Here is a 23,577-nt window from a genome sequence, read left to right on the forward strand (position 1 = left end):
AGTTACCCCCCTTGCCCCTCGAAATACGGAAGTCGGCCAAGTCTTGTTTTCATTTTATTTTTGAGGCCCCACTCACAAGTGTTACTGTGTCTATTGACGTAGGACATGTTATAACTGTAAGTATGATGTAACCGTGTGTTTTGTCATAGTGTTAAGAGTGTAAAATTGTTATGAGTGAAACTTTATTTCACCAACGTAATGACACTAGATATTCTACGTGGGATGTTATTATATCAGTCTTAAAGCGACTGAATCCCGTCTTTTTCACCATATTAAATGAAAAATTACACTCACGTCCACAACTACCGGTGGCGTATACGTTATGTTTATTGATGAAATCAACCACTTTTATTTTAGATTATACGTTTGTATATAATCATTCTTTGAGGGAAGTCTATTGGCCAGCTTCTTTCTTTTTGATTTTTGTTGAAGACCACAAGTAAGAAAAGTTCAGAAAAAGTATTGACCTAACTAGCGGATGAAGTACTCCTCCATGTATGTGATTCAATAGACCATAGGTAAATAATCATTGGGTCATAATAAAATATATTCATTTACCCCAAAACACCCATTTATAAGACTCATATCGATGTTCTATTTCATCCGCATAGACTTTTGCGTTATATATATATATATGCTGGTAAAAATACTCCCCCTCCAGGAAAGAACTTAATCATCCTCAAGTTTCTAGTGATCATGACAGCAATGATTTTACAAGATGCTAAGTATGATTCCAGAGTCCCTAACCTCTTCATAGGTGAAGAGGACTTTACCAAAGGGAGACAATTACAACCTGTAGATGGCGAAATACCCGACACTGAATAAATTGTTAAAGGAGCGGGTTTTCACCTCAAATTGACACCTTTAATTCAAATATTATACCCAGGTTCACTGATCTTGGGTCCGTCATGGTCTTATATTCTGAGTCATAATTTGTAAGTGAAGTCTGGCAAATAAACACAAACTCATGATATATAAATTTCAGGTATAGTTTTATTAAGATATATAACATTATGTAAAATATATAGACATAAGGATAAGTGATACAACTCTGTCACCCACTGCAACACACATAAGCCTACTCTATGACAGCACATCAATAGTTTTGTCAATAGACCTATGACAGTATCAGTAAACTATCGGCTACATGGCCCTTACTCCTATAAATTAGACGATGACATATACTGTAATACTAACGACTACACAGCCATATACTCCTAGGGAAAAGACAACAGTATAAACCTTACACAACTAAATACTGCTACTGAGTGACTACTACATGACTGACATGATACCTACAACTGTGACTGGTAAAATATACTACTCTATTCCTAACATTATCATATCTAAAAGTACCCTACATAGTCTACCTACAACTATTCCTATAAGGGACAGAGAGCCAAACCAGACTTATCAAGACTTTTATTCTGACTGACGAACTATCCATGTGCACCAGGTTGAATAAACAAACTCTGGCAATCTGCACATGCAGAATTTGCACCAAAATTACTCTATTGATACATGTATGATGTCTGATGATACAGGTACGATGTCAGATGGCACATGTATGATGTCTGATGATACATGTACGATGTCAGATGGCACATGTATGATGTCTGATGATACATGTACAATGTCTGATGATACGTGTATGATGTCTGATGATACATGTACAATGTCTGATGATACGTGTATGATGTCTGATGATACATGTACAATGTCTGATGATACGTGTATGATGTCCGATGATACAGGTATGATGTCTGATATGATACATGTATGATGTCTGATATGATACATGTATGATGTCTAATGATACATGTATGATGTCTAATGATACATGTACGATGTCTGATGATACGTGTACAATGTCTGATGATACATGTACAATGTCTGATGATACATGTACAATGTCTGATGATACATGTACGATGTCTGATGATACATGTATGATGTCTGATGATACATGTACGATGTCTGATGATACATGTATGATGTCTGATGATACATGTACAATGTCTGATGATACATGTACAATGTCTGATGATACATGTATGATGTCTGATGACACATGTATGATGTCTGATGATACATGTGCGATGTCTGATGATACATGTACGATGTCCGATGATACATGTATGATGATACATGTACAGTGTCTGCCTGTCTGGTAATACATAGTATTATTAATTCAAAGTGTTATATCACTAATATGATAGAGTATATATTATTTAGTGAAGCTGGCGACACAAGTATTGTTTATAGATAACCACCACCTGTAGGGGTACTACTACACACCTACAGTCAGTATACAGGTTTATCGTTACCTGTACATGCTTACATTGCATTGGTTGTCTATCAATCGTCAATCCAGGAAGTCTTACCCCATAAAAGCCATGCTATGTGTGTGTGAGCTTTATAAAACTTTCTAGTGTGTTGTATATTACCCTACAACAGTATTCATCAGAAGTGTTGTGTTGTAAATATCTTTAAATATAAATACAAAATATTATTCAATCTCTGTATTATAGTTTGATTGTTATAGTTTTATAGTCATGCATTTCATACATACAGAGTTTGATTTAGATAGAGCTAACAATACTTATAGTGATATTGATTTAATTGTTCAGGTGGTTCTATGTAAATTTATACTCGATATCTGTTTACCAGCTTAAGCTTGCATGCATGCATTTCTTGGCAAGATGTCCAGCTATGGCTATGACTAGGTAAATTATTATATTCAGCTTTGAAATAGTCATTAACAATTCTGAACTATAGTAATGCAGTATGACATTGTTTAAAGTAAGAAAAGACAAATTCAGTGATAAGTAATTTAGGGCAAGTTTTGTAGGTTTTTACATCACAATCTTGAGTTGAAGTATGGTCATACAACTTAAAACATCTTAAATATGGCTTATATCTTATTGTAGGTTCACACAGAGACAGCAAAGCTTACATTTACTAATATCCTATAAAATATAATTAGAGATCAAACAAAAGTGTACTACATATGGTACATAGTTGTTATAAATATTATGAGCTTGTACAGAACAGAGAGGACCACAGGTCACCAGTCAGGTAAAAAATATAACAAGGTAAGAATATAAATTCTTTTTTTTTTATTGAGATGAACTTAAAACCTGAGGCACTAATAAACATAAAATGTGTGTTCTATTGTAGGGTAGTTGCTAACTTGAGCAATGAAACGAGCGACCCGTGACTGTTAACCTGAACAAAACAGGGCGTGGAACCATGACTGATGTGTTGACATTGAGCTATTTATAGTCATTCAGGTAAGGATGTCAGTGAAGTTAGCTTGTCTGTATTCTAATTATAGGTTTAAAAGTAATGTCTGCTCACGAACCTTTTGTCCCATGTTTTGTATTATGAGACATGTGGCCCTGGCTGATTTTGATCGTTATTGTTATTTACAAGCTGTGATTATACCTCGGGTAGATACATAGGAAAATATTACTAAATTTATTTTCTTTAAACTTCTTACTAATCTTGACTTGAAACTCATAACACAACAGTAGAAATAATTGTTTACCTAGTGATAAACATGTATACAGCGTAAAACACCATGCAGATTGTATTTCAGGAATATTTCCCATTTACTGCTTATGCTGGAAACCTCTTTCATACTGATTATCTATATATGTCTAAATCAATCAATTTATGAAACAGTTAAACCATTTGTAAAATTTCCTTCAAGGTAACATACTCAGAAAAGTAAAATGGAATATAGAGGTAATCCTGATGGATACCATGGACCCCCGAGGAAACCAGACCAACTACAGATGCACTCAGGTAAGGTCTTGTGGCATAGGTAGATATCATATATTGTGTAGCAGTAAGTATGTGTATCAGGTAACTAGTCACACCTTACAGTGTGTACAGAGACACCTGGAATAAGTTTACTAGTCACACCTTACAGTGTGTGTACAGAGAAACCTGGAATAAGTTTACTAATCACACCTTACAGTGTGTGTACAGAGACACCTGGAATAAGGTAACCAGTCACACCTTACAGTGTGTGTTCAGAGACACCTGGAATAAGGTAACCAGTCACACCTTACAGTGTGTGTTCAGAGACACCTGGAATAAGGTAACTAGTCACACCTTACAGTGTGTGTACATGTACAGAGAAACCTGGAATAAGGTAACCAGTCACACCTTACAGTGTGTGTTCAGAGACACCTGGAATAAGGTAACCAGTCACACCTTACAGTGTGTGTACAGAGACACCTGGAATAAGTTTACTGGTCACACCTTACAGTGTATGTACAGAGAAACCTGGAATAAGGTAACCAGTCACACCTTACAGTGTGTGTTCAGAGACACATGGAATAAGGTAACTAGTCACACCTTACAGTGTATGTACAGAGAAACCTGGAATAAGGTAACCAGTCACACCTTACAGTGTGTGTTCAGAGACACCTGGAATAAGGTAACTAGTCACACCTTACAGTGTGTGTACAGAGACACCTGGAATAAGGTAACTAGTCACACCTTACAGTGTGTGTACAGAGAAACCTGGAATAAGGTAACTAGTCACACCTTACAGTGTATGTACTGAGACACCTGGAATAAGTTTACTAGTCACACCTTACAGTGTGTGTACAGAGACACCTGGAATAAGGTAACTAGTCACACCTTACAGTGTGTGTACAGAGACACATGGAATAAGTTAACTAGTCACAACTTACAGTGTGTGTACAGAGACACCTGGAATAAGTTTACTAGTCACACCTTACAGTGTGTGTACAGAGACACATGGAATAAGTTTACTAGTCACACCTTACAGTGTGTGTACAGAGACACATGGAATAAGTTTACTAGTCACACCTTACAGTGTGTGTACAGAGACACATGGAATAAGGTAACCAGTCACACCTTACAGTGTGTGTACAGAGCACCTGGAATAAGGTAACTAGTCACACCTTACAGTGTGTATACAGAGATACCTGGAATAAGGTAACTAGTCACACCTTACAGTGTGTGTACAGAGACACCTGGAATAAGGTAACTAGTCACACCTTACAGTGTGTGTACAGAGACACATGGAATAAGTTTACTAGTCACACCTTACAGTGTGTGTACAGAGACACATGGAATAAGTTTACTAGTCACACCTTACAGTATGTGTACAGAGACACCTGGAATAAGTTTACTAGTCACACCTTACAGTATGTGACTTCTTTCTCATTCACTTCCAGATATTTAATATATATATAATTACTATTTTGGTCTGGAAAAAAAATGATGAAGAAAAAAAGAATTGCTTTCATATTTCAGATAAATTTGTGTAAGACTACATTTTCTTTACAATTGTTAATTCCTGTATCTGATACTGCTTTCAGTAAACCCCGGATACACCGAGCCAAGCCCTACAGGTAATGGGCGCCCTCCATATGTTATAGACATGCAATCTGGTATCAACGATTTAGATGAGAGAAATGGTGGGGATGAAGATGGCAGGAATATACGCACCAGAGGAAGCCGTCGTAACTGGGCGGCAGACAATCAGAGAGATGCCACAGATCTCATCAATGAACTTCCCAGTAGACAACTGGGTAAGAAAGTCATAATCTCCTCTACATGTAGTCTTTGTTGGGTAAGACAGTCATAATCTCCTAGTTACATGTTGTCTTTGTTGGGTAAGACAGTCATAATCTCCTACATGTTGTCTTTGTTGGGTAAGACAGTCATAATCTCCTACATGTAGTCTTTGTTGGGTAAGACAGTCATAATCTCCTACATGTTGTCTTTGTTGGGTAAGACAGTCATAATCTCCTACATGTAGTCTTTGTTGGTCCAGAATAAAGGATATTTCAGTGTGGGAAACAATTTAGAGTACATGTGTCTGGCAGGGGATCAACTCTGATCAACGGCTGTTACCATCTAATGTAACTCTGATTATTGTCTATAACCATCTAATGTAACTCTGATCATTGTCTATAACCAGCTATCTAATATAACTCTGATTATTGTCTATAACCAGCTATCTAATGTAACTCTGATCATTGTCTATAACCAGCTATCTAATATAACTCTGATTATTGTCTATAACCATCTAATGTAACTCTGATCATTGTCTATGACCAGCTATCTAATGTAACTCTGATCATTGTCTATAACCATCTAATGTAACTCTGATTATTGTCTATAACCAGCTATCTAATGTAACTCTGATTATTGTCTATAACCAGCTATCTAATATAACTCTGATTACTGTCTATAACCAGCTATCTAATGTAACTCTGATCATTGTCTATAACCAGCTATCTAATGTAACTCTGATCATTGTCTATAACCAGCTATCTAATATAACTCTGATCATTGTCTATAACCATCTAATATAACTCTGATCATTGTCTATAACCATCTAATGTAACTCTGATCATTGTCTATAACCATCTAATGTAACTCTGATCATTGTCTATAACCATCTATCTAATGTAACTCTGATCATTGTCTATAACCAGCTATCTAATATAACTCTGATCATTGTCTATAACCAGCTATCTAATGTAACTCTGATCATTGTCTATAACCAGCTATCTAATATAACTCTGATTATTGTCTATAACCAGCTATCTAATGTAACTCTGATTATTGTCTATAACCATCTAATGTAACTCTGATCATTGTCTATAACCAGCTATCTAATATAACTCTGATTACTGTCTATAACCAGCTATCTAATGTAACTCTGATCATTGTCTATAACCAGCTATCTAATATAACTCTGATTATTGTCTATAACCAGCTATATAATGTAACTCTGATCATTGTCTATAACCATCTAATATAACTCTGATTATTGTCTATAACCAGCTATCTAATGTAACTCTGATTATTGTCTATAACCAGCTAATGTAACTCTGATCATTGTCTATGACCATCTATCTAATGTAACTCTGATCATTGTCTATAACCAGCTATCTAATGTAACTCTGATCATTGTCTATAACCATCTAATGTAACTCTGATCATTGTCTATAACCATCTATCTAATGTAACTCTGATCATTGTCTATAACCATCTAATGTAACTCTGATCATTGTCTATAACCAGCTATCTAATGTAACTCTGATCATTGTCTATAACCAGCTATCTAATGTAACTCTGATCATTGTCTATAACCATCTAATATAACTCTGATCATTGTCTATAACCAGCTATCTAATGTAACTCTGATCATTGTCTATAACCAGCTATCTAATGTAACTCTGATCATTGTCTATAACCATCTAATGTAACTCTGATCATTGTCTATGACCATCTATCTAATGTAACTCTGATCATTGTCTATAACCATCTAATGTAACTCTGATCATTGTCTATAACCATCTATCTAATGTAACTCTGATCATTGTCTATAACCATCTAATGTAACTCTGATCATTGTCTATAACCAGCTATCTAATATAACTCTGATCATTGTCTATAACCATCTAATATAACTCTGATCATTGTCTATAACCATCTAATGTAACTCTGATCATTGTCTATAACCATCTAATGTAACTCTGATCATTGTCTATAACCATCTATCTAATGTAACTCTGATCATTGTCTATAACCAGCTATCTAATATAACTCTGATTATTGTCTATAACCATCTAATATAACTCTGATCATTGTCTATAACCATCTATCTAATGTAACTCTGATCATTGTCTATAACCAGCTATCTAATATAACTCTGATTATTGTCTATAACCATCTAATGTAACTCTGATTATTGTCTATAACCATCTAATGTAACTCTGATCATTGTCTATAACCAGCTATCTAATATAACTCTGATCATTGTCTATAACCATCTAATGTAACTCTGATCATTGTCTATGACCATCTATCTAATGTAACTCTGATCATTGTCTATAACCAGCTATCTAATGTAACTCTGATCATTGTCTATAACCATCTAATGTAACTCTGATCATTGTCTATAACCAGCTATCTAATGTAACTCTGATTATTGTCTATAACCATCTAATGTAACTCTGATTATTGTCTATAACCATCCATCTAATGTAACTCTGATTATTGTCTATAACCATCTAATGTAACTCTGATTATTGTCTATAACCAGCTATCTAATGTAACTCAGATTATTGTCTATAACCATATATCTAATGTAACTCTGATCATTGTCTATAACCAGCTATCTAATGTAACTCTGATTATTGTCTATAACCATCCATCTAATATAACTCTGATCATTGTCTATAACCATCTAATGTAACTCAGATCATTGTCTATAACCAGCTAATGTAACTCTGAATATTGTCTATAACTATCTAATGTAACTCTGATTATTGTCTATAACCATCTATCTAATGTAACTCTGATCATTGTCTATAACCATCTAACTAATGTAACTCTGATCATTGTCTATAACCATCTAATATAACTCTGATTATTGTCTATAACCATCCATCTAATGTAACTCTGATTATTGTCTATAACCATCTAATGTAACTCTGATCATTGTCTATAACCATCTAATGTAACTCTGATCATTGTCTATAACCAGCTATCTAATGTAACTCTGATTATTGTCTATAACCAGCTATCTAATATAACTCTGATTATTGTCTATAACCAGCTATCTAATGTAACTCTGATTATTGTCTATAACCATCTAATGTAACTCTGATCATTGTCTATAACCAGCTATCTAATATAACTCTGATTATTGTCTATAACCATCTAATGTAACTCTGATTATTGTCTATAACCAGCTATCTAATATAACTCTGATCATTGTCTATAACCAGCTATCTAATGTAACTCTGATCATTGTCTATAACCAGCTATCTAATGTAACTCTGATCATTGTCTATAACCAGCTATCTAATGTTAGTTTGATTTGGATTTGAATACTTCTGATGTGCAGCAGGCAATTGATATGATTATGTTTGCATTGAAAGTTGGTGTTTGAAGAATGAATATATTCCCTCTGTGCTTACCTGAATTACAGAGCAAATAGCAAGTGATGTTGCCAGGCAGACTATCAGGAGGAAGAAGAGTAAGAAGAAGTCTTTCCACGGAACGGTGAGGGGAGTGCATGACTACAATGACCTAGCGGCCTCACTGTCACGTGACCCAGATTTGATGGACGAGTATGATGGGGAGACGAGAACTACAGAGATGTTACGTGACATGGCTGTCAAGTTAACAGACAAAAAGGAGATCAGGTATGACAGTCCAGCGTTGGTAACACACCGTGTCTGGTCAATAGTACCTAAAGTCTGTGTAAAATGTAACGTTAGTCTGTGTAAAATGTAACGTTAGTCTGTGTAAAATGTAACGTTAGTCTGTGTAAAATGTAACGTTAGTCTGTGTAAAATGTAACGTTAGTCGGTGTAAAATGTAACGTTAGTCGGTGTAAAATGTAACGTTAGTCGGTGTAAAATGTAACGTTAGTCGGTGTAAAATGTAACGTTAGTCTGTGTAAAATGTAACGTTAGTCTGTGTAAAATGTAACGTTAGTCGGTGTAAAATGTAACGTTAGTCGGTGTAAAATGTAACGTTAGTCTGTGTAAAATGTAACGTTAGTCTGTGTAAAATGTAACGTTAGTCTGTGTAAAATATTAGTTAGTTTAAAATGTAACATTAGTTTGTTTAAAATGTAACGTTAGTGACGGTTAGTCTGTGTAAAATGTAACGTTAGTTAGTTTAAAATGTAACATTAGTTTGTGTAAAATGTAACATTAGTCTGTGTAAAATGTAACTTTTTTTTTTACTATTCATGGATAACAAAATTGATCAAGATCCATGATATTAATTGTTGTTGATGATGATGATGTTTTGTCTTATATCACTGTGTCAGGAAGGTAAATTCACTTTTTTTCATACTTTTAAACTCCTAATGCTGCTTTTCTGAGGCTATATGCATGGCTCTATACTGAGGGCCCCACATCATGATGCGTTGCCCTTTATAAATCAGGTTGTCCATCTGTTCATTTTTAGGTCTCCAGATCGAGCTCTGTGACCTTCGCTGTCATCTTTGTATGTTATTGTGCTTTGTCTGTTGTCTGTTAAAATTTTCACAATTTTGACCCCTCCAAAAACCTGAACCAAATAATACAGAAACCTGCAATGGCAAAAGATCAACCTTAATTGTGAATAATATGGTCCCTAACAACTAGGGTCCTTAAGAGTGGGGCCAAAAGGGGTCAAATTGACTGAAATTTCAAAAAAATACTTTCTGAATATAGTGTCTGTCCTGTTGTGTTTGTCCAGCAGTGTCTGTCCTGTTGTGTTTGTCCAGCAGTGTCTGTCCAGCAGTGTCTGTCCAGCAGTATCTGTCCAGCAGTGTCTGTCCAGCAGTGTCTGTCCTGTAGTGTCTGTCCAGTAGTGTCTGTCCAACAGTGTTTGTCCAGCAGTGTCTGTCCAGCAGTGTCTGTCCTGTAGTGTCTGTCCAGCAGTGTCTGTCCAGCAGTGTCTGTCCTGTAGTGTCTGTCCAGCAGTGTCTGTCCTGTAGTGTCTGTCCTGTAGTGTCTGTCCAACAGTGTCTGTCCAGCAGTGTCTGTCCAGCAGTGTCTGTCCTGTAGTGTCTGTCCAACAGTGTCTGTCCAGCAGTGTCTGTCCAGCAGTGTCTGTCCTGTAGTGTCTGTCCAGCAGTGTCTGTCCAGCAGTGTCTGTCCAGCAGTGTCTGTCCTGTAGTGTCTGTCCAGCAGTGTCTGTCCTGTAGTGTCTGTCCAGTAGTGTCTGTCCTGCAGTGTCTGTCCTGCAGTGTGTCCTGCAGTGTCTGTCCTGCAGTGTCTGTCCAGCAGTGTCTGTCCTGCAGTGTCTGTCCAGCAGTGTCTGTCCAGCAGTGTCTGTCCTGTAGTGTCTGTCCAGCAGTGTCTGTCCAGCAGTGTCTGTCCAGCAGTGTCTGTCCAGCAGTGTCTGTCCAGCAGTATCTGTCCTGTAGTTTCTGTCCAGCAGTGTCTGTCCAGCAGTGTCTGTCCTGTAGTGCCTGTCCATCAGTGTCTGTCCAACAGTGTTTGTCAAGCAGTGTCTGTCCTGTAGTGTCTGTCCAGTAGTGTCTGTCCTGTAGTGCCTGTCCAGCAGTGTCTGTCCAACAGTGTTTGTCAAGCAGTGTCTGTCCTGTAGTGTCTGTCCAGTAGTGTCTGTCCAGCAGTGTCTGTCCAACAGTGTCTGTCCTGTAGTGTCTGTCCGGCAGTGTCTGTCAAGCAGTATCTGTCCAACAGTGTCTGCCCAGCAGTGTCTGTCCTGTAGTGTCTGTCCTGTAGTGTCTGTCCAGCAGTGTCTGTCCAACAGTGTTTGTCCAGCAGTGTCTGGCCTGTAGTGTCTGTCCAACAGTGTCTGTCCAGCAGTGTCTGTCCAGCAGTGTCTGTCCTGTAGTGTCTGTCCTGTAGTGTCTGTCCAGTAGTGTCTGTCCAGTAGTGTCTGTCCAGCAGTGTCTGTCCAGCAGTGTCTGTCCTGTAGTGTCTGTCCTGTAGTGTCTGTCCTGTAGTGTCTATCCAGCAGTGTCTGTCCAGTAGTGTCTGTCCAGCAGTGTCTGTCCTGCAGTGTCTGTCCAGTAGTGTCTGTCCAGTAGTGTCTGTCCAGCAGTGTCTGTCCAGCAGTGTCTGTCCAACAGTGTGTGTCCAGCAGTATTTTTTACATTCTGTTTTTGTGTATATGCATGTTCAGTGTGATATTTCAGTGTTTTTTGTCAGTTGTTTGTCTCATTTAACAATGCATTGATATCTTAGTGTTGCCATCCATTTTGTATCTGTTACGGATGTACTTTTTATATTTTGTATAATTTTCATTTAGCTATACATATGTATTGTCTTGTTCTCAGAAGATTAGCCATAGCTAGTTTTGTGTTTTGTGAAATGTCCCCTTAACTCTTTAATGATTTACTATTATATAGATAGTGTTATACTAGGTAATAAACCCGTCTGATAAGTCCTTCAGGCCACAGTCTTGTTTGTTTATATAGATAGTGTTATACTAGGTAATAAACCAGTCCGATAAGTACTTCAGGCCACAGTCTTGTTTGTTTATATAGATAGTGTTATACTAGGTAATAAACCCGTGTGATAAGTCCTTTATGCCACAGTCTTGTTTGTTTATATAGATAGTGTTATACTAGGTAATAAACCCGTCCGATAAGTCCTTCAGGCCACAGTCTTGTTTGTTTATATAGATAGTGTTATACTAGGTAATAAACCCGTGTGATAAGTCCTTTATGCCACAGTCTTGTTTGTTTATATAGATAGTGTTATACTAGGTAATAAACCCGTCCGATAAGTCCTTCAGGCCACAGTCTTGTTTGTTTATATAGATAGTGTTATACTAGGTAATAAACCTGTCTGATAAGTCCTATATGCCACAGTCTTGTTTGTTTATATAGATAGTGTTATACTAGGTAATAAACCCGTGTGATAAGTCCTTTATGCCACAGTCTTGTTTGTTTATATAGATAGTGTTATACTAGGTAATAAACCTGTCTGATAAGTCCTTTATGTCACTGTCTTGTTTGTTTATATAGATAGTGTTATACTAGGTAATAAACCCGTGTGATAAGTCCTTTATGCCACAGTCTGTTTATATAGATAGTGTTATACTAGGTAATAAACCCGTGTGATAAGTCCTTTATGTCACTGTCTTGTTTGTTTATATAGATAGTGTTATACTAGGTAATAAACCCGTGTGATAAGTCCTTTATGCCACAGTCTGTTTATATAGATAGTGTTATACTAGGTAATAAACCCGTGTGATAAGTCCTTTATGTCACTGTCTTGTTTGTTTATATAGATAGTGTTATACTAGGTAATAAACCCGTGTGATAAGTCCTTTATGCCACAGTCTGTTTATATAGATAGTGTTATACTAGGTAATAAACCCGTGTGATAAGTCCTTCAGGCCACAGTCTTGTTTGTTTATATAGATAGTGTTATACTAGGTAATAAACCCGTCCGATAAGTCCTTTATGCCACAGTCTGTTTATATAGATAGTGTTATACTAGGTAATAAACCCGTGTGATAAGTCCTTTATGCCACAGTCTGTTTATATAGATAGTGTTATACTAGGTAATAAACCTGTCTGATAAGTCCTTTATGTCACTGTCTTGTTTGTTTATATAGATAGTGTTATACTAGGTAATAAACCCGTCTGATAAGTCCTTCAGGCCACAGTCTTGTTTGTTTATATAGATAGTGTTATACTAGGTAATAAACCCGTCTGATAAGTCCTATATGCCACAGTCTTGTTTGTTTATATAGATAGTGTTATACTAGGTAATAAACCCGTCTGATAAGTCCTTCAGGCCACAGTCTTGTTTGTTTATATAGATAGTGTTATACTAGGTAATAAACCAGTCCGATAAGTACTTCAGGCCACAGTCTTGTTTGTTTATATAGATAGTGTTATACTAGGTAATAAACCCGTCTGATACCTTTATGTCACAGTCTTGTTTGTTTATATAGATAGTGTTATACTAGGTAATAAACCCGTGTGATAAGTCCTTTATGCCACAGTCTTGTTTGTTTATATAGATAGTGTTATACTAGGTAATAAACCTGTCTGATAAGTCCTTCAGGCCACAGTCTTGTTTGTTTATATAGATAGTGTTATACTAGGTAATAAACCTGTCTGATAAGTCCTTTATGTCACTGTTTGTTTATATAGATAGTGTTATACTAGGTAATAAACCTGTCTGATAAGTCCTTTATGTCACTGTCTTGTTTGTTTATATAGATAGTGTTATACTAGGTAATAAACCCGTCTGATAAGTCCTTTATGTCACAGTCTGTTTATATAGATAGTGTTATACTAGGTAATAAACCCGTCTGATAAGTCCTTTATGTCACAGTCTGTTTATATAGATAGTGTTATACTAGGTAATAAACCTGTCTGATAAGTCCTATATGCCACAGTCTTGTTTGTTTATATAGATAGTGTTATACTAGGTAATAAACCCGTCTGATAAGTCCTTTATGCCACAGTCTTGTTTGTTTATATAGATAGTGTTATACTAGGTAATAAACCCGTCTGATAAGTCCTTTATGTCACAGTCTTGTTTGTTTATATAGATAGTGTTATACTAGGTAATAAACCCGTCCGATAAGTCCTATATGCCACAGTCTTGTTTGTTTATATAGATAGTGTTATACTAGGTAATAAACCCGTGTGATAAGTCCTTTATGCCACAGTCTTGTTTGTTTATATAGATAGTGTTATACTAGGTAATAAACCCATCTGATAAGTCCTTTATGCCACAGTCTTGTTTGTTTATATAGATAGTGTTATACTAGGTAATAAACCTGTCTGATAAGTCCTTTATGTCACAGTCTGTTTATATAGATAGTGTTATACTAGGTAATAAACCCGTCTGATAAGTCCTATATGCCACAGTCTTGTTTGTTTATATAGATAGTGTTATACTAGGTAATAAACCCGTGTGATAAGTCCTTTATGCTACAGTCTTGTTTGTTTATATAGATAGTGTTATACTAGGTAATAAACCCGTCTGATAAGTCCTTTATGCCACAGTCTTGTTTGTTTATATAGATAGTGTTATACTAGGTAATAAACCCGTCCGATAAGTCCTTCAGGCCACAGTCTTGTTTGTTTATATAGATAGTGTTATACTAGGTAATAAACCCGTCTAAGTCCTTTATGTCACTGTCTTGTTTGTTTATATAGATGGTGTTATACTAGGTAATAAACCTGTCTGATAAGTCCTTTATGTCACTGTCTTGTTTGTTTATATAGATATTGTTATACTAGCTAGGTAATAAACCTGTCTGATAAGTCCTTCAGGCCACAGTCTTGTTTGTTTATATAGATAGTGTTATACTAGGTAATAAACCTGTCTGATAAGTCCTTTATGTCACTGTCTTGTTTGTTTATATAGATAGTGTTATACTAGGTAATAAACCCGTCTGATAAGTCCTTTATGCCACAGTCTTGTTTGTTTATAAAATATAGATCAATAGTCTCCCGATGAAAAAATGTTTTTTCTCTTTTTTAAAAACAAATACTGTGATTGATATTTTTTTATGATGTAGAGATAGACTTGTATATACATGTACATTAACCAAATGATGATGAAATGGTGTTAAAATTCATACACTTACAGCATCATCTCTTGTCTGTGGTTATGTTTTAACCACCTGAGGTCAAAATTAAGGTCACAGAGTTAGTATAAAGAGATGTTCGTCATCCTCACTCTACTGACTTATTATATCTGATTGTCATACACTTACAACTATGTCATATATGCTCTCTTGAATGAATTTACATTTCAATCTCCCGGGATCCAAATTGAGATCACTCTTACTATCAGTAGATTTCCATTGTCCTTGATCTACCAACATGGATTATCTGTTACTTCAGACTCTAATGACTTGTTATGATATTAGCAGTGATTTCATGAGTGACTTTGTGATTCCATAGTTCCGACCATGATTTGTTGTGTATTGGTCAGTGTTGAATAGCGTGGAGATTGGTATTGCTGGAGATGCCTTGTTCTGTTTTGCAGAAACAACATTTCAAATTCACGGCAGCATACGATACGGCGAGGCCTCCAAAGTCGCAGACCAGGGTGGTGGAAGAGGACCAAGTACAGCATTGGAATTGTAAATATTTGTCTATGTATTTAAACATAAATTGTTATCATTGGAAAACTTTCAGATGTACATATATGGAGATATTTTAAGTACAGTATATACTGATCTGCATGATGAGGTTGACTCCTATAGGTATCAACACTTTAGGCTATTAGCATCCTTTAAGATTTCAGGTTGTAGACACTGGATTTTAGTCCCCGAGGTTTACAGTAACCTGTATGTTACCAGGTGGTAGACACTGCTGGTGGACTTTAGTCCCTGAGGTTTACTGTAACCTGTATGTTACCAGGTGGTAGACACTGTTGGTGGACTTTAGTCTCCGAGGTTTACCGTAACCTGTATGTTACCAGGTGGTAGACACTGTGGACTTTAGTCCCCGAGGTTTACCGTAACCTGTATGTTACCAGGTGGTAGACACTGTTGGTGGACTTTAGTCCCCGAGGTTTACTGTAACCTGTATGTTACCAGGTGGTAGAAACTGCTGGTGGACTTTAGTCCCCGAGGTTTACTGTAACCTGTATGTTACCAGGTGGTAGACACTGTTGGTGGACTTTAGTCCCCGAGGTTTACTGTAACCTGTATGTTACCAGGTGGTAGACACTGTGGACTTTAGTCCCCGAGGTTTACCGTAAGCTGTATGTTACCAGGTGGTAGACAGTGCTGGTGAACTTTAGTCCCCGATGTTTCCCGTAACCTGTATGTTACCAGGTGGTAGTCACTGTTGGTGGACTTTAGTCCCCGAGGTTTACTGTAACCTGTATGTTACCAGGTGGTAGACACTGTTGGTGGACTTTAGTCCCCGAGGTTTACCGTAACCTGTATGTTACCAGGTGGTAGACACTGTCGACTTTAGTCCCCGAGGTTTACCGTAACCTGTATGTTACCAGGTGGTAGACACTGTTGGTGGACTTTAGTCCCCGAGGTTTACTGTAACCTGTATGTTACCAGGTGGTAGACACTGTGGACTTTAGTCCCCGAGGTTTACCGTAACCTGTATGTTACCAGGTGGTAGACACTGTGGACTTTAGTCCCCGAGGTTTACTGTAACCTGTATGTTACCAGGTGGTAGACACTGTTGTCGACTTTAGTCCCCGAGGTTTACCGTAACCTGTATGTTACCAGGTGGTAGACACTGTTGTCGACTTTAGTCCCCCAGGTTTACTGTAACCTGTATGTTACCAGGTGGTAGACACTGTCGACTTTAGTCCCCGAGGTTTACCGTAACCTGTATGTTACCAGGTGGTAGACACTGTGGACTTTAGTCCCCGAGGTTTACTGTAACCTGTATGTTACCAGGTGGTAGTCACTGTTGTCGACTTTAGTCCCCGAGGTTTACTGTAACCTGTATGTTACCAGGTGGTAGACACTGTTGGTCGACTTTAGTTCCCGAGGTTTACTGTAACCTGTATGTTACCAGGTGGTAGACATTGTTGGTCGACTTTAGTCCCCGAGGTTTACCGTAACCTGTATGTTACCAGGTGGTAGACACTGTGGACTTTAGTCCCCGAGGTTTACCGTAACCTGTATGTTACCAGGTGGTAGACACTGTGGACTTTAGTCCCCGAGGTTTACTGTAACCTGTATGTTACCAGGTGGTAGACACTGTTGGTGGACTTTAGTCCCCGAGGTTTACTGTAACCTGTATGTTACCAGGTGGTAGACACTGTTGGTGGACTGTTGTCCCGAGGTTTACTGTAACCTGTATGTTACCAGGTGGTAGACACTGTCGACTTTAGTCCCCGAGGTTTACTGTAACCTGTATGTTACCAGGTGATAGACACTGCTGGCTGACTTTAGTCCCCGAGGTTTACTGTAACCTGTATGTTACCAGGTGGTAGACATTGTTGGTCGACTTTAGTCCCCGAGGTTTACTGTAACCTGTATGTTACCAGGTGGTAGACATTGTTGGTGGACTTTAGTCCCCGAGGTTTACTGTAACCTGTATGTTACCAGGTGGTAGACATTGTTGGTCGACTTTAGTCCCCGAGGTTTACCGTAACCTGTATGTTACCAGGTGGTAGACATTGTGGACTTTAGTCCCCGAGGTTTACTGTAACCTGTATGTTACCAGGTGGTAGACACTGTTGGTGGACTTTAGTCCCCGAGGTTTACCGTAACCTGTATGTTACCAGGTGGTAGACACTGTCGACTTTAGTCCCCGAGGTTTACTGTAACCTGTATGTTACCAGGTGGTAGACACTGTTGGTGGACTTTAGTCCCCGAGGTTTACTGTAACCTGTATGTTACCAGGTGGTAGACACTGTTGGTGGACTTTAGTCCCCGAGGTTTACCTGTAACCTGTATGTTACCAGGTGGTAGACACTGTTGGTGGACTTTAGTCCCCGAGGTTTACTGTAACCTGTATGTTACCAGGTGGTAGACACTGTTGGTGGACTTTAGTCCCCGAGGTTTACCGTAACCTGTATGTTACCAGGTGGTAGACACTGTTGGTGGACTTTAGTCCCCGAGGTTTACTGTAACCTGTATGTTACCAGGTGGTAGACACTGTTGGTGGACTTTAGTCCCCGAGGTTTACTGTAACCTGTATGTTACCAGGTGGTAGACACTGTGGACTTTAGTCCCCGAGGTTTACCGTAACCTGTATGTTACCAGGTGGTAGACACTGTTGTCGACTTTAGTCCCCGAGGTTTACTGTAACCTGTATGTTACCAGGTGGTAGACACTGTTGGTGGACTTTAGTCCCCGAGGTTTACTGTAACCTGTATGTTACCAGGTGGTAGACACTGTTGGACTTTAGTCCCCGAGGTTTACCGTAACCTGTATGTTACCAGGTGGTAGACACTGTCGACTTTAGTCCCCGAGGTTTACTGTAACCTGTATGTTACCAGGTGGTAGACACTGTCGACTTTAGTCCCCGAGGTTTACTGTAACCTGTATGTTACCAGGTGGTAGACACTGTGGACTTTAGTCCCCGAGGTTTACTGTAACCTGTATGTTACCAGGTGGTAGTCACTGTTGTCGACTTTAGTCCCCGAGGTTTACTGTAACCTGTATGTTACCAGGTGGTAGACACTGTCGACTTTAGTCCCCGAGGTTTACCGTAACCTGTATGTTACCAGGTGGTAGACACTGTTGGTGGACTTTAGTCCCCAAGGTTTACTGTAACCTGTATGTTACCAGGTGGTAGACACTGTCGACTTTAGTCCCCGAGGTTTACTGTAACCTGTATGTTACCAGGTGGTAGACACTGTTGGTGGACTTTAGTCCCTGAGGTTTACCGTAACCTGTATGTTACCAGATGGTAGACACTGTTGGTGGACTTTAGTTCCCGATGTTTTCCGTAACCTGTATGTGACCAGGTGGTAGACACTGTTGGTGGACTTTAGTCCCCGAGGTTTACTGTAACCTGTATGTTACCAGATGGTAGACACTGTGGACTTTAGTCCCCGAGGTTTACTGTAACCTGTATGTTACCAGGTGGTAGACACTGTCGACTTTAGTCCCCAAAGTTTACTGTAACCTGTATGTTACCAGGTGGTAGACACTGTTGGTGGACTTTCCTCCCTTGGGTTTGCCTTAACCTGTATGTCGCACTTTAATTCACTTTGACATGTATTTGATGTTTGTTTGAAAGTTTGGTGATTATTGAATTATTTGGCTATTGCACCTCCACATGAAGAACTTCAGAATATTCAGAATGTTGTATATTTTTACAGGGCTGGATGCATTTTAAATACCGTCTGGCTGAACTTGCGTACTCCATGGAGCTATGGAGAAGTCTTATAAAGAAGATTGAGGGTCACTTTGGTACTGGTGTAACCTCCTACTTCTTGTTCCTTAAGTGGATCTTCCTCCTCAACATCCCCATATTCTTCCTTACTCTTGGCTTCATTGTTATTCCACAAGTTGTGTATGTTGAGTTCCAACCATCAGCGGAGGCTGTAGCTGAAGCAGCGGCCCAGAACAACATGACAAATATCACCACGCTGGCACCAGATGTCACCACCAGGGCAGCATTCACAGGCGAAGAGCTCCTTACCGGCTCTGTGAGTACATGTCTGTTTAATCAAAGTATCCACTTTGTCAGCTAATATCATCTATATGATAGTTTTAACAAACTGATTAGAAATGAGTAGGATCCACCCATTTTAAAACTTGTGTTTCTACATCTAACAGTCAATCCTAAATTTACCAAGATAATGTGTTATTATTACCTACCAAAGCAATGGGTCATTTTTCTCTACCAAGATAATGTGTTATTATTACCTACCAAAGCAATGGGTCATTTTTCTCTACCAAGATAATGTGTTATTATTACTTATCATGATAATGTGTTATTATTACCTACCAAGATAATGTGTCATTTTACCTATCATGATAATGTGTTATTATTACCTACCAAGATAATGTGTCATTTTACCTATCATGATAATGTGTAATTTTACCTATCATGATAATGTGTCAGTTTTACCTATCATGATAATGTGTCATTTTACCTATCATAATAATAATTATTTAAATCCTCCATTACAGGGCTATTTTACTGACACAGTGTTGTACTATGGGTATTACACCGATGATAAAGTCCAGGTGATTGGGGAAACCAAGTACAATATGAAATACGCCTACCTCCTCACTGGAGGGGGCTACTACATCCTGTGTCTCATCATCCTGGCACTAAGGTAGGTAACTCTACAATATAGTGTGTCTCGTCATCCTGTCACTAAGGTAGATAACTCTACTACATACTGTGTCTCGTCATCCTGTCACTAAGGTAGGTAACTCTACTACATACTGTCTCATCATCCTGTCACTAAGGTAGATAACTCTACTACATACTGTGTCTCGTCATCCTGTCACTAAGGTAGGTAACTCTACTACATACTGTCTCGTCATCCTGTCACTAAGGTAGGTAACTCTACTACATACTGTCTCGTCATCCTGTCACTAAGGTAGGTAACTCTACTACATACTGTGTCTCGTCATCCTGTCACTAAGGTAGGTAACTCTACTACATACTGTGTCTCGTCATCCTGTCACTAAGGTAGGTAACTCTACTACATACTGTCTCATCATCCTGTCACTAAGGTAGGTAACTCTACTACATACTGTGTCTCGTCATCCTGTCACTAAGGTAGGTAACTCTACTACATACTGTGTCTCGTCATCCTGTCACTAAGGTAGGTAACTCTACTACATACTGTGTCTCATCATCCTGTCACTAAGGTGGGTAACTCTACTACATACTGTGTCTCGTCATCCTGTCACTAAGGTAGGTAACTCTACTACATACTGTGTCTCGTCATCCTGTCACTAAGGTAGGTAACTCTACTACATACTGTGTCTCGTCATCCTGTCACTAAGGTAGGTAACTCTACTACATCCTGTGTGTCATCATCCTGTCACTAAGTTAGGTAACTCTACTACATCCTGTGTCTCATCATCCTGTCACTAAGGTAGGTAACTCTACTACATACTGTGTCTCGTCATCCTGTCACTAAGGTAGATAACTCTACTACATACTGTGTCTCATCATCCTGTCACTAAGGTAGGTAACTCTACTACATCCTGTGTCTCATCATCCTGTCACTAAGGTAGGTAACTCTACTACATACTGTCTCATCATCCTGTCACTAAGGTAGGTAACTCTACTACATACTGTGTCTCGTCATCCTGTCACTAAGGTAGGTAACTCTACTACATACTGTGTCTCGTCATCCTGTCACTAAGGTAGGTAACTCTACTACATACTGTGTCTCATCATCCTGTCACTAAGGTAGGTAACTCTACTACATACTGTGTCTCATCCTGTCACTAAGGTAGGTAACTCTACTACATACTGTGTCTCATCATCCTGTCACTAAGGTAGGTAACTCTACTACATACTGTGTCTCGTCATCCTGTCACTAAGGTAGGTAACTCTACTACATACTGTCTCATCATCCTGTCACTAAGGTAGGTAACTCTACTACATACTGTGTCTCAGTCATCCTGTCACTAAGGTAGGTAACTCTACTACATCCTGTGTCTCATCATCCTGTCACTAAGGTAGGTAACTCTACTACATACTGTGTCTCATCATCCTGTCACTAAGGTAGGTAACTCTACTACATACTGTGTCATCATCCTGTCACTAAGGTAGGTAACTCTACTACATACTGTGTCTCGTCATCCTGTCACTAAGGTAGGTAACTCTACTACATACTGTGTCTCGTCATCCTGTCACTAAGGTAGGTAACTCTACTACATACTGTGTCTCATCATCCTGTCACTAAGGTAGGTAACTCTACTACATACTGTGTCTCGTCATCCTGTCACTAAGGTAGGTAACTCTACTACATACTGTGTCTCGTCATCCTGTCACTAAGGTAGGTAACTCTACTACATACTGTCTCATCATCCTGTCACTAAGGTAGGTAACTCTACTACATACTGTGTCTCGTCATCCTGTCACTAAGGTAGGTAACTCTACTACATACTGTCTCATCATCCTGTCACTAAGGTAGATAACTCTACTACATACTGTGTCTCGTCATCCTGTCACTAAGGTAGGTAACTCTACTACATACTGTGTCTCGTCATCCTGTCACTAAGGTAGGTAACTCTACTACATACTGTGTCTCGTCATCCTGTCACTAAGGTAGGTAACTCTACTACATACTGTGTCTCGTCATCCTGTCACTAATTAAAAGGTAGGTAACTCTACTACATACTGTGTCTCATCATCCTGTCACTAAGGTAGGTAACTCTTACTACTACACACTAACATTATTTCTTTTCATGAGAAAATATAACATTTCTTTACTTCATTAGTTATACATTGTTGCCTTAACTTCAGGGGTAGTTTATTAATAACAAAATTTTCCTGATGAAGCCTCACACTTATAGGCAAAACTAGTCGTGATAATGAACAACTCACTCATAGGCAAAACTAGTCGTGATAATGAACAACTCACTCGTGTCACTTGAGTATGTTGTGATTGATATATTTTGATAATTGCCTTTACATTTCCAGCATCTCCAGATCATATAAGAAAAACTACATAGAAGCGAGTGGAGTGTTTAATTTCTATATTGTGACCAAGGTATTCTGTGGCTGGGACTATAACATAACTGCCCCAGATGCTGCACGGCTTCGACACAAAAGTTTCTTAAATGAAATCAAGGTAAACCATTATTAGGAATTGATCTGTACTAGATGTATACTTCTCCTCTGTGGGATTAAAACAAATAAATGCATTCTTATTGGACATAATTAAAACCCTAGCAATATTTTCAGATGAAAATAGTGTATGTCACTGCTAAGAAACTAAAAGATTAGGTTACCTACCTCCATTCTGCATAATGTAATTATGTATCTCTGTGTTGTAATTCTGCATTATGTGATAATGTATCTGTGTAATTCTACATTATGTGATAATGTATCTGTGTAATTCTACATTATGTGATAATGTATCTCTGTAATTCTGCATTATGTGATAATTTATCTCAGTGTAATTATGCGTTATATAATAATGTATCTCTGTCTAAGAAATCTAACTGTGCTGTAGGGTTGTTTAGGTTTACATATGCCAGTACAGTCGAATATGTCCAAACGACCATCTCTATTTAGCGACCCTCTGTTCTAAGCGACCATTTCAATTCCTCCCGAGCGTTTTCGCTATATATCTTAACTCTATTAAGCGACTCTCTCTTTACACGACCAGCGACCACAATTTTTCGTTCCCGTGATAAAAATAACTCTCCAATAAGCGACCAGAAGTCTCCAAAACGCCTTACATTACCATTTTCGCCTTAATAACACCCAAGTAGTTTTACTTTATGACAAATTATGTGCAAAAGGACGGGAGATGAGACGAAGTCACCGTCTAGAATTCTGACGATTTTCAGACGTTTTAAATACGATATATCAATTTGCATGCGAAATATAACAATGAAGGAATGCATAAACAGTTAACTTACTGTTAAATCGTGATTTGTTATCTTTTTTGAGACATTACAACAGAAATTTGCCAGTGAAAAAGTCGC

The 23,577-nt window shown here is 38.2% G+C and overlaps 1 protein-coding gene across 1 annotated transcript in view; it reads left to right on the forward strand.

Moving 5' to 3' along the window:
- Window positions 1–4: 4 nt before the first annotated feature.
- LOC117322928 (transmembrane channel-like protein 5) overlaps window positions 5–23,577 on the forward strand; it is a 54,265-nt gene continuing 30,692 nt past the window's right edge. Inside the window, exons 1-9 of the mRNA XM_033877899.1 lie at window positions 5–116; window positions 3,181–3,293; window positions 3,716–3,810; window positions 5,364–5,576; window positions 8,996–9,212; window positions 15,501–15,597; window positions 19,266–19,595; window positions 20,083–20,231; window positions 22,565–22,715. Of these exons, the coding sequence (XP_033733790.1) occupies window positions 3,738–3,810; window positions 5,364–5,576; window positions 8,996–9,212; window positions 15,501–15,597; window positions 19,266–19,595; window positions 20,083–20,231; window positions 22,565–22,715 (1,230 nt within the window). The 5' untranslated portion in view covers window positions 5–116; window positions 3,181–3,293; window positions 3,716–3,737. The remainder of the gene's footprint in view (window positions 117–3,180; window positions 3,294–3,715; window positions 3,811–5,363; window positions 5,577–8,995; window positions 9,213–15,500; window positions 15,598–19,265; window positions 19,596–20,082; window positions 20,232–22,564; window positions 22,716–23,577) is intronic.

Source organism: Pecten maximus, chromosome 1, assembly GCF_902652985.1.
Source record: "Pecten maximus chromosome 1, xPecMax1.1, whole genome shotgun sequence".
Lineage (NCBI taxonomy): Eukaryota > Metazoa > Mollusca > Bivalvia > Pectinida > Pectinidae > Pecten > Pecten maximus.